This window comes from Diorhabda sublineata, chromosome 6, assembly GCF_026230105.1.
Source record: "Diorhabda sublineata isolate icDioSubl1.1 chromosome 6, icDioSubl1.1, whole genome shotgun sequence".
NCBI classification, from domain to species: domain Eukaryota; kingdom Metazoa; phylum Arthropoda; class Insecta; order Coleoptera; family Chrysomelidae; genus Diorhabda; species Diorhabda sublineata.
This window is the reverse complement of record NC_079479.1, coordinates 31,051,781-31,070,588: the sequence shown is the minus strand read 5'-3', so window position 1 is coordinate 31,070,588 and position 18,808 is coordinate 31,051,781. Positions and strand designations below refer to the sequence as shown.

Genomic DNA, 18,808 nt, shown 5'->3' with positions numbered 1-18,808 from the left:
TTCAGTAAATTTGAAATATGGCTTTAGCCCAATCAATATAAAAGGTGAACTAGACTCTACTCTGGTTGTGGCCGTACGACCTGCGAAGACCAGCATCGCAGTGGTCGATCAAATGAGCTAAGGATTCCAAAATTGTTGAAAAAAATCTAGAAAGCGGTACTGGATGATCGTAGACTGAAGTGCGCGAGCTAGTAGACATAGTAGACATTTCAAAAACTGAGGTACATCGCATATTAACTGAAAATTGAGACATGAGAAAGCTGTGCGCAAGATGGGTGCCACGTTTGCTCGAAATGGAACAAAAACAGCGTCGTGAAGATGTTTTAATCGTGTGTATGGCAATATTTCATAGAAATCTTCGGGCAAGGTGATGGCGTCGATTTCTTAGGATGGCCAAAATCATTTAATTAAAGTTTGAATTGCATCATGCACCCTATTCGTCAGATTTAGCTCCTTCGGATTATTTTCTGTCCTCAAAGTGGAACAAATAACTCGGTGGTCAAAGATTTTCCAATGAAGAGGCGATGTTGCCAATTAATGGCAATTTTGAGGAGCTTGAACGATAAAACTTTGATTCTAAAATTCAATCTTTCCAAAGGTGGAATAGATATATCGTTTAATGATCAACTTGAATGAAATGTTAAAATAAGGACGTTCGATATTGAAGTAAGTCAATAAGGCAAGTCATAACGAGTGATGGACGGGAAAAGGGACCGCTTCAATTTACTTCGTAGGCTTCTACGTTGATATTTATAAGAGGATCAGTATATGCCGTTTTATTGGTGGATAATGAACGGATTTGTCTGTCGGTCTTTTAACTGCGAAGATTAAAGAAAGGAAGGATGCTCGTTTCATATCTATAAGAGGATTTCCTGTGAATATGTTTCGATCGTTAATACGAGAATTCATTTATACAGGGTGATGTATAATATAATATAATAACGTAGTCTACCAAGTACTCATTAAAAGTAAAAAAAATCATGTTATTTATTCTTCAAACGGATGACCCTTAGATGTATCATAATCTCTCTACTGCCATAAAATTGTCTCGCTATTTCAAAAAATATAAGTACTAAAATTGTAAAATGCAAAAGCCATTAAGTTAATCATCTCGTAAAACGTTATATTCGCTCTGGGTTAGTGTTTATGTCATCATCGTCATTATGCCGCTCAATCACTTGGATTATGACGACTAGTGCTTATTACCGTTTCTGCTTTCCAGTGTACTATTTCTAGGATTTCTGTATTTTCTTTAATTTGGTTTCTCCAGATATTTCTTGGTGTGCCTCTTCATCTCTGCCATTGTGTTCCTTCTTTCTTTTTCGTTATTCTTTCATTCGGGGTGTATTCTTCTCTATGAGTCGGTCGTATTTGATATATGCTGTGTAGCCTCGTTTTTCTAATCTGTTTACTAGATATTTTCTCCTATGTTGTATCTCTTTGGAGTAATCTTTTGAGATTCATTGTGTTTCTTCCAATTTTCTAGCTTCCCCGAAGATTTCCCTTCTTTTTTTATGTCTTCCAATTCAATCCATAAAGGAACTGTTTTTCTTTTCTCTTATGACTTTTCTTACAATTCTATGTGCCTGCTTTACATCATTCTCTGGTTCTATCTTGATATCAAATGTCTATTTAATCTTGTCATTTATGGTTCGCTGTATCTCGATTCCTCTTTTTCGTATATTACAATGTTTTTTGTCTTACCTACCTTTCTAGTATGTTAATTCTCGTGTCTTGTACTATGAGTTTTTATTCGTATTGCCTAATTGTTATTTTGAGGTCTTGGTTCACTTTTATTTGGCTTCCGCTATCTAGGACCGCATTCTATCCATTTGCTGTTCAATTTTTCCATTATTTTTTGAAGATTTAAACATCCAAATACCTAAGGTATGAGTCCCTACTTCCGAATTTCTGCTAAATGCTTTAGTTGGACGGTCATTCTGAAAGATGTTCTGAACAGAGTACGGAGACGAGTCGGACTAAGCAAGGAAAATCAGAAGCGTACCTAAAATCTTCATATCCTGCATAAAAATGACTCTTCAAAATAAATAACTAATATATCTCTTCGATGTGTATTAATCCTTTTTTTGTTCACAATCATGTTAAAATTCAATAAAAAACAAATAAGCCGATATTGCATTCAAAAAAGATTTAGAATCAAAACTGAAGTTATTTTCTGATGAAGAAGAATCAGATAAATCTGAAACGAAGTACTATGTTGGAATAAGACCATACGATTCAGAAACAGATCATGAAATATGTGGAACTGAAGATAATGAAAGAGAAACAGGAAATTCTAAGACAAGATATTATGAAATTTTAATTTGTTTTTTCAATTGTTGTTGACTATTTCAGAATTCTTTCATTGAGTATCTTCTCAAAAATTTTTAAAGTGGAATAGAGGAGAAAGGGGCCTGTAATTTGAAATGAAGTTAACATCTCCTTACTTAAGATTGGTTCCATTGTGGTAATTTCAATTTTTCTTCACAATTCCTAGTTTTCATGGTTTTCTCTTTATTCTTAATTTCTTTTGTTAAATTGTTCCCAAAAATTGCAAAAAATGTTAAGAGAAGTCATGTATTACAGACTTTGGTCTGAAGCTAGTTTGGTACATTTGAACAACGTATTATGGAGATTTCTCTGAGATTTCATCATTTGTATTTCAAATGAAGATAGTAATCTTATTATGATTATTATGAAATTTGGAAAAACTACAATGAAACGGGAAAAGACAATCCTTTATAAGGATTCTTACTAGAAAATTATTCCATCTACGTCTTTCAACCGTTTTGTAGACGTATCTTATGCATACACATCGAATTGTCAGTTTCTAAAATTAGATTTTCTGTGAATAAAGAGAAGTTTAGCTCGAAAACAAATAGTTTGAATTTATTGTATTAGAGTTCATTGCTCGAGAAAATACAAAGTTTACGACTTTTTTGAACAGCCATAGCGTTTTAGCTGAAAAATATGGACATAAAGTACTTCGACTTCCCCCTTACCATTATTTATTCGATCCTATTGAAAATATTACGTAACTAAAAATTATTATATAGATAATGTGGTCACTGATGGAACTTCAGAAAAAACATTAGATATGTGGAAAAAAGCTTAAGACTCCTGATTTTTCGTTGTAAATAATGCAGCACACTGAAAAAATTGGTAGGATAGGGAAGAGGCAAGATAGTGACGATTTTATAGTAGAGTAGCCAATCATAATTATTTTTGTTTATCATTCATTAGTCCAGTAAACAGCGATTTCCTTCAACACGCATCGATTTGCTTGAAATTTTAACCGTAGATACCTTAAAAAGCTATGCCGATTATGTGATTTTACTCTGGGAGTGAATTTTCTTGTTGAAATTAACCATAGAGTTTTTTTCAATACTTTTTGACTTATTCGTGATTAAAATTTTTGAATTTTTGTTACAAAAAAGCATATAAAGCATGTGTTTAATCGATTTTTCACAAATAACTCATCGAAAAAACTGTGAGGAGATTAAATGCCGTTTTTTTAAAAAAAATGATTTTTTTATAGACCTGATACAAACCAAATTATGATTTAATAAAGGTGGAACTTATTCAGTGAAAAAAAATGTATTGAATCTTTTTTAAAGAACTTCAAAATACTTACTTACTTAAATGATCATTTATAAGATAGAATCTTTTCATCTCATAGAAAAAACGTCATTTCTACCCACGATATTGCCACCCTTATTGAAATAAATTTGCAAATCACTTTAATTGAATACAAATATTAATATCAAGAAGTTTGAACGGTTTAGAGAGCTTGATTGAAAAAAATTATGGTATATTAAAGATACGTTCGTCAACACCTATTTTAAAGAAAAGGTCGCCAATTATTATTTTGAAGGGTTAAAAAGGTAAAGACACGGCTCTAAGAAGACTTACAAGGAGGTAATTTGTACAAATTTTGTCACTGTGAGGGACAAATTTTACGATAAGATCCTGAAATGACAAGCGGTGGTTGAATTTACTTTTCATCATTCATCTGTATAATTTTTCCAGGGATGGATGTTCAATGGAATGGGCTTTCTCATAATAACGTGTTTATGTGTGAGAGTCTAAGCGTTTTCTTATCGGAAAATACTATTCAACTCCATATTTATAATTCATTATTTTGCTGTATAGAAATGCTAATTTAGTTTGACTAAGCTTTGTAAAATACCAATTAGGGCACCATTTAGTTCTTAACATAATAGTAAATCTGTTCAGTTCTTGTTGGAATTTTTTCATGTGAATCGTCAATTCTAACGAAAAATGCCAATTTACTTTGAAGATTCCATAAATCACTTTCCATTAAAACTGCCAATTTAGTTAAACTCTGGAATAGAGAGAACACTTTGTATTAAAAAACATCAGTTTACTCAGAAATTTCAATTAAATATCCATTTTTTCTCAAAAATAGCAATAAACGAAACGTTCTTTCAAAGTTAAGCCCTGAATTAATCTTTTCTTTCGGAAAAGAGCGATTAACCATCTTGAAAATTAGTTTTATGCGAATTCCTCTGGAAATTGGATTTAAAACAATTTAATTTCTTCTGAACATTTAAGTTTATATCAAATAAATATTCGTTAGTTACCTTGAAAGTTTCTCCTAAAAGTTGAAATCGGTTTAATTTGAAAACTAGAGTTTTCTTCTAATTACCACGTTTAAATTTCAAACGAATTAATTTCCCATTGAAGATAACTATTCAACTAAAAAAATACTTTTAAAATTTAAGTCGAAATCAGTTTTCATTGAAAACCATCTATTATAAAAATGAGCCATCGCCAATTTGTGTTTATACTTCTTCAGACACACAGATTATGATAAAATGGCACATACTTAAAACATGAACAATTGTACTGCGATTTAGACAGAACTGATTTCGATTATCTACTTTATTTCAAGGGTATTACCAGTAATTTAAGCTTACTGTCAAAATAATGGAAGTATGATCAAATCCCACACTCTAAATCAGTGATATATGATTGTAAAATAGGGAGAAAACAATTATCAAATTTTTTCCCTGGTCCACGATGGACAACAAAAAAAATCAAAGTGCTTTACAACGCTATAGGTTACGAATATTAAATAAGCATTGAGAAGAGCTATAATTACAAACAAAAGCTCCGGCTTCCTCTGAGATGTGGGAGGTCACTTTTCAAACTAGACGTGTTAAAGATTAGAACAGAAATCATCTGCCTTTATCTGATTTTAACACCGCAAAGAAAAGAAAGAATTAGATGACGCCTTTGTTTGTTGCACTACCTTGTTTACCCAATTGACTTAAGTCGATTCCCCAGTCGGTAAGAAAGAGGCACATAAAAGTGGGAATAAGGATTACAAGACTTTCAGGATCAGAAACTCGCGGAAAATGTCTCGTGTAGGACGTGTTCCACAAGCTGCTGGAGACTTCGGATCCTTTCATTATGAACATGAGACCCGAACCAAAGAAAAAGAAAATCAGGAATGAAATTTCTTCTCAAATTGAATAACTTTTGACTTTAGTTTTATTATTTAGAAACTTCTCCAGTTTTTACGTTTGATTGAATTTTTCATCGTAAGCTTCATTCAAATTATACACTCCAAATACTTGCTTTGATAAGAACAATCCATAACGAAAATATTAGAAATTTTCTTGCCAATAATCTTTCAATTTATCAGATCTGTTTGATCTCAATTGCGTGCTTAACCTGTTTCTTCTTGATTTTGAAGTACAATAAGCCTTCATAATTCTACCAGGTATAAACAACAAGACTTTCCGATCGAATCGACCTCTTAGCGACGGATTATGGCAATTATCGTTATCCTAACCACCGATTGTTGATGATCAGGTTGTTTAGATAAATCCATTCTTCATCGTAAGTAATAATGCGTATAATAAAACTATCATTATAACATGCAAACCGGCTTGTTACGCTTTTCTTCAAACGTTTTGAATATTCCTATGTTCTCGTATTGTGGCACAGTAGACACTTCTGATTCTTATATTCTAACATTCGAGTTTTAGAAGATATTAATTTGTTATCCGCCTCCTACTCCATTCGAAGAAAAAAAATCAAAGGATTATTTTTTTTTTGTAGACTAATGAGTTTTAATAAAGGAATCAAATGTCCGTAATTAGATGCATATTTTAGTTTTCATTCTTGATTTGTATACGATGTCCAAATCCAAAACGATTTTTTTAAAGAAAATCGTATCTAGATTATTTGGATAATCGTTATGTCACAATTGTCAACTGTCGCCTTTTATTAAAAAACAGATTGGTTAGGTTAGGTTAGGTTAGGTTTTTTTAACTCTTGATTTGTGTACGATGTCCAACTCTAAAAGATTTCATTTTCGATATGAGGACGATATTCTGTTTTTAAAGAAAATCGTATCTAGAAACCCTACAGTTAACCCTCATAATTGGGAAGTAATCCAAAACAATTTTAATTTAATTTGGATAATCGTTATGTCACAATTGTCACCTGTCGTCTTTTATTAAAAGACAGTTTGGTTAGGTTAGGTTAGGTTTTTGTAACTCTTGATTTGTGTACTATGTCCAACTCTAAAAGATTTCATTTTCGATATCAGGACGATATTCTGTTTTTAAAGAAAATCGTATCTAGAAACCCTACAGTTAACCCTCATAATTGGGAAGTAATCCAAAACAATTTTTATTTTATTTGGATAATCGTTATGTCACAATTGTCACCTGTCGCCTTTTATTAAAAGACAGTTTGGTTAGGTTAGGTTAGGTTTTTTTAACTCTTGATTTGTGTACTATGTCCAACTCTAAAAGATTTCATTTTCGATATCAGGACGATATTCTGTTTTTAAAGAAAATCGTATCTAGAAACCCTACAGTTAACCCTCATAATTGGGAAGTAATCCAAAACAATTTTAATTTAATTTGAATAATCGTTATGTCACAATTGTCACCTGTCGTCTTTTATTAAAAGACAGTTTGGTTAGGTTAGGTTAGGTTTTTGTAACTCTTGATTTGTGTACTATGTCCAACTCTAAAAGATTTCATTTTCGATATCAGGACGATATTCTGTTTTTAAAGAAAATCGTATCTAGAAACCCTACAGTTAACCCTCATAATTGGGAAGTAATCCAAAACAATTTTTATTTTATTTGGATAATCGTTATGTCACAATTGTCACCTGTCGCCTTTTATTAAAAGACAGTTTGGTTAGGTTAGGTTAGGTTTTTTTAACTCTTGATTTGTGTACTATGTCCAACTCTAAAAGATTTCATTTTCGATATCAGAACGATATTCTGTTTTTAAAGAAAATCGTATCTAGAAACCCTACAGTTAACCCTCATAATTGGGAAGTAATCCAAAACAATTTTAATTTAATTTGGATAATCGTTATGTCACAATTGTCACCTGTCGTCTTTTATTAAAATACAGTTTGGTTAGGTTAGGTTAGGTTTTTTTAACTCTTGATTTGTGTACTATGTCCAACTCTAAAAGATTTCATTTTCGATATCAGGACGATATTCTGTTTTTAAAGAAAATCGTATCTAGAAACCCTACAGTTAACCCTCATAATTGGGAAGTAATCCAAAACAATTTTAATTTAATTTGGATAATCGTTATGTCACAATTGTCACCTGTCGTCTTTTATTAAAAGACAGTTTGGTTAGGTTAGGTTAGGTTTTTTTAACTCTTGATTTGTGTACTATGTCCAACTCTAAAAGATTTCATTTTCGATATCAGGACGATATTCTGTTTTTAAAGAAAATCGTATCTAGAAACCCTACAGTTAACCCTCATAATTGGGAAGTAATCCAAAACAATTTTTATTTTATTTGGATAATCGTTATGTCACAATTGTCACCTGTCGCCTTTTATTAAAAGACAGTTTGGTTAGGTTAGGTTAGGTTTTTTTAACTCTTGATTTGTGTACTATGTCCAACTCTAAAAGATTTCATTTTCGATATCAGAACGATATTCTGTTTTTAAAGAAAATCGTATCTAGAAACCCTACAGTTAACCCTCATAATTGGGAAGTAATCCAAAACAATTTTAATTTAATTTGGATAATCGTTATGTCACAATTGTCACCTGTCGTCTTTTATTAAAAGACAGTTTGGTTAGGTTAGGTTAGGTTTTTTTAACTCTTGATTTGTGTACTATGTCCAACTCTAAAAGATTTCATTTTCGATATCAGGACGATATTCTGTTTTTAAAGAAAATCGTATCTAGAAACCCTACAGTTAACCCTCATAATTGGGAAGTAATCCAAAACAATTTTTATTTTATTTGGATAATCGTTATGTCACAATTGTCACCTGTCGCCTTTTATTAAAAGACAGTTTGGTTAGGTTAGGTTAGGTTTTTTTAACTCTTGATTTGTGTACTATGTCCAACTCTAAAAGATTTCATTTTCGATATCAGAACGATATTCTGTTTTTAAAGAAAATCGTATCTAGAAACCCTACAGTTAACCCTCATAATTGGGAAGTAATCCAAAACAATTTTAATTTAATTTGGATAATCGTTATGTCACAATTGTCACCTGTCGTCTTTTATTAAAAGACAGTTTGGTTAGGTTAGGTTAGGTTTTTTTAACTCTTGATTTGTGTACTATGTCCAACTCTAAAAGATTTCATTTTCGATATCAGGACGATATTCTGTTTTTAAAGAAAATCGTATCTAGAAACCCTACAGTTAACCCTCATAATTGGGAAGTAATCCAAAACAATTTTTATTTTATTTGGAAAATCGTTATGTCACAATTGTCACCTGTCGCCTTTTATTAAAAGACAGTTTGGTTAGGTTAGGTTAGGTTTTTTTAACTCTTGATTTGTGTACTATGTCCAACTCTAAAAGATTTCATTTTCGATATCAGGACGATATTCTGTTTTTAAAGAAAATCGTATCTAGAAACCCTACAGTTAACCCTCATAATTGGGAAGTAATCCAAAACAATTTTTATTTTATTTGGATAATCGTTATGTCACAATTGTCACCTGTCGCCTTTTATTAAAAGACAGTTTGGTTAGGTTAGGTTAGGTTTTTTTAACTCTTGATTTGTGTACTATGTCCAACTCTAAAAGATTTCATTTTCGATATCAGGACGATATTCTGTTTTTAAAGAAAATCGTATCTAGAAACCCTACAGTTAACCCTCATAATTGGGAAGTAATCCAAAACAATTTTTATTTTATTTGGAAAATCGTTATGTCACAATTGTCACCTGTCGCCTTTTATTAAAAGACAGTTTGGTTAGGTTAGGTTAGGTTTTTTTAACTCTTGATTTGTGTACTATGTCCAACTCTAAAAGATTTCATTTTCGATATCAGGACGATATTCTGTTTTTAAAGAAAATCGTATCTAGAAACCCTACAGTTAACCCTCATAATTGGGAAGTAATCCAAAACAATTTTTATTTTATTTGGATAATCGTTATGTCACAATTGTCACCTGTCGCCTTTTATTAAAAGACAGTTTGGTTAGGTTAGGTTAGGTTTTTTTAACTCTTGATTTGTGTACTATGTCCAACTCTAAAAGATTTCATTTTCGATATCAGGACGATATTCTGTTTTTAAAGAAAATCGTATCTAGAAACCCTACAGTTAACCCTCGTAATTGGGAAGTAATCCAAAACAATTTTTATTTTATTTGGATAATCGTTATGTCACAATTGTCACCTGTCGCCTTTTATTAAAAGACAGTTTGGTTAGGTTAGGTTAGGTTTTTTTAACTCTTGATTTGTGTACTATGTCCAACTCTAAAAGATTTCATTTTCGATATCAGGACGATATTCTGTTTTTAAAGAAAATCGTATCTAGAAACCCTACAGTTAACCCTCATAATTGGGAAGTAATCCAAAACAATTTTTATTTTATTTGGAAAATCGTTATGTCACAATTGTCACCTGTCGCCTTTTATTAAAAGACAGTTTGGTTAGGTTAGGTTAGGTTTTTTTAACTCTTGATTTGTGTACTATGTCCAACTCTAAAAGATTTCATTTTCGATATCAGGACGATATTCTGTTTTTAAAGAAAATCGTATCTAGAAACCCTACAGTTAACCCTCATAATTGGGAAGTAATCCAAAACAATTTTTATTTTATTTGGATAATCGTTATGTCACAATTGTCACCTGTCGCCTTTTATTAAAAGACAGTTTGGTTAGGTTAGGTTAGGTTTTTTTAACTCTTGATTTGTGTACTATGTCCAACTCTAAAAGATTTCATTTTCGATATCAGGACGATATTCTGTTTTTAAAGAAAATCGTATCTAGAAACCCTACAGTTAACCCTCGTAATTGGGAAGTAATCCAAAACAATTTTTATTTTATTTGGATAATCGTTATGTCACAATTGTCACCTGTCGCCTTTTATTAAAAGACAGTTTGGTTAGGTTAGGTTAGGTTTTTTTAACTCTTGATTTGTGTACTATGTCCAACTCTAAAAGATTTCATTTTCGATATCAGGACGATATTCTGTTTTTAAAGAAAATCGTATCTAGAAACCCTACAGTTAACCCTCATAATTGGGAAGTAATCCAAAACAATTTTTATTTTATTTGGATAATCGTTATGTCACAATTGTCACCTGTCGCCTTTTATTAAAAGACAGTTTGGTTAGGTTAGGTTAGGTTTTTTTAACTCTTGATTTGTGTACTATGTCCAACTCTAAAAGATTTCATTTTCGATATCAGGACGATATTCTGTTTTTAAAGAAAATCGTATCTAGAAACCCTACAGTTAACCCTCATAATTGGGAAGTAATCCAAAACAATTTTTATTTTATTTGGAAAATCGTTATGTCACAATTTTCACCTGTCGCCTTTTATTAAAAGACAGTTTGGTTAGGTTAGGTTAGGTTTTTTTAACTCTTGATTTGTGTACTATGTCCAACTCTAAAAGATTTCATTTTCGATATCAGGACGATATTCTGTTTTTAAAGAAAATCGTATCTAGAAACCCTACAGTTAACCCTCATAATTGGGAAGTAATCCAAAACAATTTTAATTTAATTTGGATAATCGTTATGTCACAATTGTCACCTGTCGTCTTTTATTAAAAGACAGTTTGGTTAGGTTAGGTTAGGTTTTTTTAACTCTTGATTTGTGTACTATGTCCAACTCTAAAAGATTTCATTTTCGATATCAGGACGATATTCTGTTTTTAAAGAAAATCGTATCTAGAAACCCTACAGTTAACCCTCATAATTGGGAAGTAATCCAAAACAATTTTTATTTTATTTGGAAAATCGTTATGTCACAATTGTCACCTGTCGCCTTTTATTAAAAGACAGTTTGGTTAGGTTAGGTTAGGTTTTTTTAACTCTTGATTTGTGTACTATGTCCAACTCTAAAAGATTTCATTTTCGATATCAGGACGATATTCTGTTTTTAAAGAAAATCGTATCTAGAAACCCTACAGTTAACCCTCATAATTGGGAAGTAATCCAAAACAATTTTTATTTTATTTGGATAATCGTTATGTCACAATTGTCACCTGTCGCCTTTTATTAAAAGACAGTTTGGTTAGGTTAGGTTAGGTTTTTTTAACTCTTGATTTGTGTACTATGTCCAACTCTAAAAGATTTCATTTTCGATATCAGGACGATATTCTGTTTTTAAAGAAAATCGTATCTAGAAACCCTACAGTTAACCCTCGTAATTGGGAAGTAATCCAAAACAATTTTTATTTTATTTGGATAATCGTTATGTCACAATTGTCACCTGTCGCCTTTTATTAAAAGACAGTTTGGTTAGGTTAGGTTAGGTTTTTTTAACTCTTGATTTGTGTACTATGTCCAACTCTAAAAGATTTCATTTTCGATATCAGGACGATATTCTGTTTTTAAAGAAAATCGTATATAGAAACCCTATAGTTAACCCTCATAATTGGGAAGTAATCCAAAACAATTTTTATTTTATTTGGATAATCGTTATGTCACAATTGTCACCTGTCGCCTTTTATTAAAAGACAGTTTGGTTAGGTTAGGTTAGGTTTTTTTAACTCTTGATTTGTGTACTATGTCCAACTCTAAAAGATTTCATTTTCGATATCAGGACGATATTCTGTTTTTAAAGAAAATCGTATATAGAAACCCTATAGTTAACCCTCATAATTGGGAAGTAATCCAAAACAATTTTTGTTATTTTATTTGGATAATCGTTATGTCACAATTGTCAACTGTCGTCTTTAGTCCAAAAATAGTTCGATTTACTTTAGACTGCTGATGGATTTGTAAAGTATTTATAAGGCTTAGTTAATAGAGCGGCATTTTAAGTAAGTAATTAATATATATGCGAGTTTATCTCACGATTCAATTTTTTTCATTTTATTTTGTATATACTTATCTTTGATATATATAGTGAAAACAAATCAAAATTAACTATAACCACTTTATAAAGACGATAAAATTTTAGGATACAAATACAACAAATCGACCAAAGCAAATAAATAATTCCCTAATAAGAGTTATGAAACATCCAAAAGAACTTGAAACACGTAAGATTAATTGAATACATTCCAAAAACCAATGAATTTACATTATTACAGTTATAAAATATTTAATCAAAAACAAATCAGATTAATACAGAAATCAAAAATAAACCAAATCATTTTTCCAATCAAAATAATTTTTGATTCTTTGCACACAGTCGCTATTGATATGATTATCTCCTAAAAATAACCTTTTCACGCCGTGCAAACTGGCTATTGTTCTATTACTAAAACAAATAAAAGAATTGCTGTTCATGTGAAGCGTTAACAAAAACTCAAGTCTGTTAAACAACTTATCCGGAATTTCCAACATATTATTATTGCTCAAGCTGATCGTTCCAAAGTATCTCAAGTTTCTGAAAGCATCTTGATGTACGTACTTGATGTTATTATTATCGAAGTTAATAGACCCAAACAATCTAAAGTTGGTTCTGTCAAGAGATTCGATCATGTATTTCGTGGTATCCGCTGGTAGTTCCGTTAAGTTATTGTGCATCAAATTAATTTCATAAAATACTCTAGCTTCAGAAAACCAATCAGGATTTATAACTTTGATATTATTGTAATCTAACGTTATAGCTTCTAGTTTATGCATATCTCTGAAAGCACCATCTTCTATATACTCGATATTATTATCATTCAAAACCAAACTTCTGATACTCGTACTATTGAACAAACCAATCGGGATGCTCTTCAAATTGTTATATTGTATGAAAACTTGTTCCAAATGTCTGCTGTGAAAAAAACCAGGTTCTATATACTCTAACTGTATTTTTAAAAACACCACTTCCTGTAGTGTATTGTAGCTTACTGAAATATTTCTGCAGATTTCGGGGACATGTTGAACACCTCTTACCATCATATATTTCACTTTACCTTCTGGTGATATATACGCACGCCATGGATAATATTCAAAATTTTCTTTAACACTGAAGAAATAAACGGCATTTTTTAAAAAATTCGGATTACATGATTTCGAGGACACTTGTATTGTTGACCCAATTAACAATATTAGAATGAATATATTCGTGGTAAACGACATATCTCTAAGTAAACAATTTTAAAATCAACTTTAAATATAACTGCGTGCGATAAACTTTAACCCTACTTATGATATACAGGGTTATTTCTTGACACCAATTGAAAATTTGAAATCCATTTTTCGTAACTAACAACACAGGATATAGATTTTTAGACACTGTTAATTTTTCTAATCTATTTTTACATTACAGATACGATCTGATCGTCCAATCTCTCCAAAAGGGAAAGACAATCAATAGCGAATTCACATAGAGTTATTGGATCGTTTGAATGCAAAAATCATGTCGAAGAAAATACCACTTTTTCATCAAGACAATGCACCGATTTACATGTTGACGAAAACGATGGTTAAATTGAACGAACGACATGCTTTCTCATCCACCATATAGTCCAGATCTGGATTCCCAGTGACTACTGGCTATTCTCTAATCTCAAAAAAATGATCGTTGGTAAAAAATTCAACTCAAATGAAGAAGCAATTGCCGAAACAAACTGAAGCCTATTTTGAGCCAAAAAACAAATCCTTCGAGAAGTTACTAGAAGCGTTGGAATGTGTTTTTCTTTGTTAGTTACACGACTTCTTGAATGATATTTAATTGGAATATAAGGAGGATAGAAATAGAGATTGGGCAGGATGGGAAAAGACACAAACAGAAAAATCTTGGAACAAGTCCTATAGATGCCAAACTAGAGGAGGCACAGCTGGAATGGTTTAAACTTTTAACAGAACTGGAAGAGGGCAGGATGTGGAAGTTGGAATACCGACAGAAGAGAGAGATATTAAATGGAATAAGATAAAAATAATGGATAGAGAAGAATGGAGAAGTGATACTACATCAAGGCTGCACTCCACTCAAGTAAAGGTAGAAAGGTTCATTTAAAATCCAAACTCTGTGTCATCAAATCCGAAACTACTAACAATTTACCAATGCATAATCGAAATTCAGCCACAATTGTGCTAAATTATCATAAATTATGTCAAAAAAAGAGTGCGTATGTACCCATTTGTCATTACAAAAAAAACCCTTTATCAATAACAATATAAAAACTATGTTTACTATTTAATTCGATACCTTAATTTTATCACAGTTTGTAAGCTTAATATTTCACTTTGATAAAATCATCCTGGAACACGACTTTCTACATCAAAATCAAATTAAAGCAATCTCACATATAACGTATCCATTTATCGCAAGTGTTTCGTGTTTCCGTACAACAGAGAAACCCTCATAATTGATAACCTAACTGGGATTTAATTGATATCCAAAACCGATAGAATTTAGGATTAATAATAATCATTTTCCAGAACGTGGCAACTGCTCCGAACAACAGTAATTGGTTGACGTTTTCATAAACCTCTAACCAATATATAAAGTAGTTTGTTCAATATAATCAGGCTCAAATAAAATGGAGTAACTCGATATTTATACTCATTATTCAGAAAATAATGCAAATTCCATTAAATCCATTGCAGTTATGATGAAACTGGTTTCATTTTATTTGAAACCAATCACTACTGTTGCTAATACATATCTATCGATTAATTTTCATTTTCAGGGAATCAATCTGACCTAAAATATTCAACTTAATGGAGAAAACAATACTTATTAGTACTTTTTGATTATTTTTGAATGTTATTGTGTTATTGTATAATGATGTATTTGCCAGATGCGATCCGATTAAGATAAATGAGTAGCTAACGCTTAATACAGAGAGGATTAAAACTATCATCCTAGAGAATAGCATGTTTGGCAAATTCGTCTCATTGTTTTGTGTGTCCAAAGCAAAACTAGAATCAAGAGGCATGTTGTAACTATCGTTAATCATCGTATCAAAATAATTAATAGAGAGCTTATAGAATTTGGCATTGAGCAACACCATTCAGAAGACAAGACAGACAAGTTACGGTAAAACGAAGGAACTAAAGAAACAGGTGTAAATCATGAAAGATAGGTAATAGATTGGGAATAAATATATGAGAATTGCACATCCAAGAGAAAAAATGGAAAAAATAGACTAGATCTAGTTAAAGAACGAAGATAAAAGAAAAGAATCAATGCTACAAAAAGTACAAACACCTGATTGCATTAATACGCGAAAATAATTAATAACGAGTGCCAAGAAATGGTAGAATGGAAATAGTTATTTATGTATCAAGGCAGTAAAGGGGGCTGGAGACTAGAAGCAGAGATATTTATGCGAACGAGGGATCCGAACTTTTTCATATTTTTCACATTTTCACAATATTATAAAAGGTTTTTATGAAATGATTCAAGATTAACACTTTATATTCGACGCGCCGAAAAAACAAAAAATTATTCATCCTAGAGCAAAAAAAGCCGTGAGCAGCAGAGCTCCATCACGAAAGTCGAATTTTTCGTCGAATGAAGAATTTAACTAATACACAAACAAATCTTTCCATAAAATGAATTTCTTGGAAATGATATCAATTCTCAATCTTATTTCTTTATATGGAAGATTTGCTTTTCCTCATAACTTTTCATTTCACAAGTTAACTCTCTTTCTCTTGTTCAATTCCAATTGACAACAAAGAAAAAATTGTCATAATGACAAGAAATTTCGAAAATGGGAAGTAAAAAAAATCACCCTAGCAATGATCATACTCGTATTATTCATTAAATAGGAGGCGGTCCAGTTCAACAATTACAAGGATCAAAATGATTTCGGGCGTTTTGTACTAGAAGAACTGAAGAAGAAAACTTTGAACTTGAGAAAGACAATTCTTCAACATCACCCCTACTTGCAAGCGAAGTTCGAACCCTCTAGTTAAACTTTTTCTTGCCAAAAAATAAGAAAATATAACAAAAATGACCATAAAATGGAGAGGGGTGGAGATGGAAAGTTTCGACCTTAGACAGGAAATCATCTCGCAACTAATTGAACCTACATGTGAAATTTCATTTTTCAGTCGCTTTTCGTTTGACCTGCAGAGGTGAGCAATTGCTGATAATCGTGTTCAGGAGGTCTCAAAACATGGGATAAATGATGTGCCCCCCATTTTTCTTCTAGTCATGCCTACCGTAATAGTCTAATTTTTCTTCAAAAAATTCGACTAATTATTGGATTGTGCCACTTATTTTTTAAAATGATTGTGATTCTATCAGAAACATTGCCTCATATTTTTCACAAGGTCAATCAAAAGTAGTACTTCATTTTCAGATGAATTGCAATTTCAAAATGTTGTTGGTTCATTCTTGTTTATACAACTTTCTTAATCAATTCAAATTTCAGTTATATTTGACAATTGGCAGGAAAATGTTTGCTTAACTGTAACCTGTATAATTCAAATCATAGTTTAAACTTTAGTTTAATCTCCATTTCCACCATAGAATGTAAAAATGGCTCTTGATGTCGCATTACATATAATTTTTTTTAAATCGCCCAGATTCTAAAATAATTGGGAAAATATTTGGAATTGAAACGAGGAGAATAGGACTGTCGCGTTTAGTAACACAATTATTTCAAAAGTTGACGCACATAACTTATTTTTTCGTCATCTAATGGACTGTTGTCGAACATGAAAAGAAAGACAGTTCAATTACTTCAATGCCTAGGCACTAAAAAGCGATTTCTATTGAGCATTAATGCTCATACCAATTACGAAAGAAAGATATTTCATTCCGAAAATTGACCTTCCACACCATATACTAGTTAGTCGTGGGAAAGTTATCAGTGATTTGGTGATTGAACATTTGACTTCACCTGAAATCCTGAAGAAGTCGCCATTCCTGATGAGCTTGCAGACCCCGTCGTATGCGGATGAGATGCCGAAGTGGAGCCATAATTAAGATTGTACGCAGTGTCTAATATTTTCTTGTGCGCGGACGCGTGAGCTCTATACGCCGACACACTGAGCTTCATGTTATTGTCATTACCGGTTTTAATTTCTTTTTCTACCATACACTCATCAATTGAAACACTACCACAATACTTGCCTCTCACTAAAGTTAATGTCGACGCGATGGTTTTTACCTGTAACAAAAATTCAAAATACAATGTGTCAAAGAATAGTATCAGATATTTATTTTAGTCACTGGAAAGGTATCGCAGAGGCTACCATTTTGTATTTAGTACTCGGGGACGTATCGTGGTTTTTTGCATATTATCGTAAAGATGATTCAGTACTAATGTTTGTATGAGCATAATCCTTTTTTATCTATTTTAAAACGAAGCCAAGCATTGAATATTGTAAAAACGTTCTTGCATTCGATTTTTTAAGAAAAATTTCAATTTAAAAGCGTACAATATTCAATTGGTGCAAGAATTGAAGGATACGGACGACTCAAATCGACTAAATTTCGATGCGGTTATTCAATAAATGTTCTCTGATGAATCCAACTTACAAGTAAATGATTATGTTAGTAAATACATTAAACATCAAGAGTGAGGTTTACGTGACTAGTTCGATGAATCTAATGCAATTAAAACAAAACTTTAGGTCGGAAATTTCAGCTTGTTATCACCGATCTTTGTACCAGAATAGAGGATTCTAAAAAGGAAATATCATCGTTTGGTTAACATTAGGGATGTTCTATAAACCACGTAGCTCGGTCAAGAGGGGGATAAGTTCAAATACTACGTTGAGACACTTTCGGGAAGGGGGAGATGAGAACAAAGCTACGTAGTTTTTTTCAGATGTAAGTTTGTTAAAGAAAATGATTTTATTTGTCACACAAATGCTAATGGATTGAAGTTAAATAATATTTATTCAGAGTTAATAGATTGTATCTCAAGGATTTTGCCTCAAAAAAATAACAAAAAGCACACAGTTCATTTCATGGATATCGCGACGTCGTACCAAAGCTAATCATAAGCAACGTGCCAAGAGACTATAATGATTAAAAGAATGAAGGAAGTACTATGTGAATTATATACACTTGAGCCGGCTGATGAGTAACTTGACGAGGAAGGAATGCTCATTACGAAAATGAACCATTGACTTCATATATAGAAGATATCCCAATAATTAATAATTCACAAGAGTCGCTGAAACAACCATTTGACTCAGACTATGTATAAATATGAGAGATAATAAATATCTAATAGAAAACATGAAATATTGTGAAACAGAACCACGTAGCATCGAGTAGGGGGATGGGGTTGTGGATAAGGCCACGTGCAGGGAATGCTGAGTTCCAAAAGGACTATAATATAACCACGTGGTTTATGGACGCCCCTTTATCTTGTTTTGAACTCTAATTATCAGCTAATTGGTTAAAACCCAGTATATTTTGACTGGGCTGCGAAAGAATACGGGTTTACTACAATTTCTTCAACTG

The 18,808-nt window shown here is 31.7% G+C and overlaps 1 protein-coding gene across 1 annotated transcript in view; it reads right to left on the bottom strand.

The window, feature by feature from the left end:
- LOC130445433 (uncharacterized) overlaps window positions 1–18,808 on the bottom strand; it is a 137,847-nt gene that overhangs the window by 105,506 nt on the left and 13,533 nt on the right. The window contains exon 2 of the mRNA XM_056781041.1: window positions 17,232–17,501. Within this exon, the coding sequence (XP_056637019.1) occupies window positions 17,232–17,429 (198 nt within the window). The 5' untranslated portion in view covers window positions 17,430–17,501. The remainder of the gene's footprint in view (window positions 1–17,231; window positions 17,502–18,808) is intronic.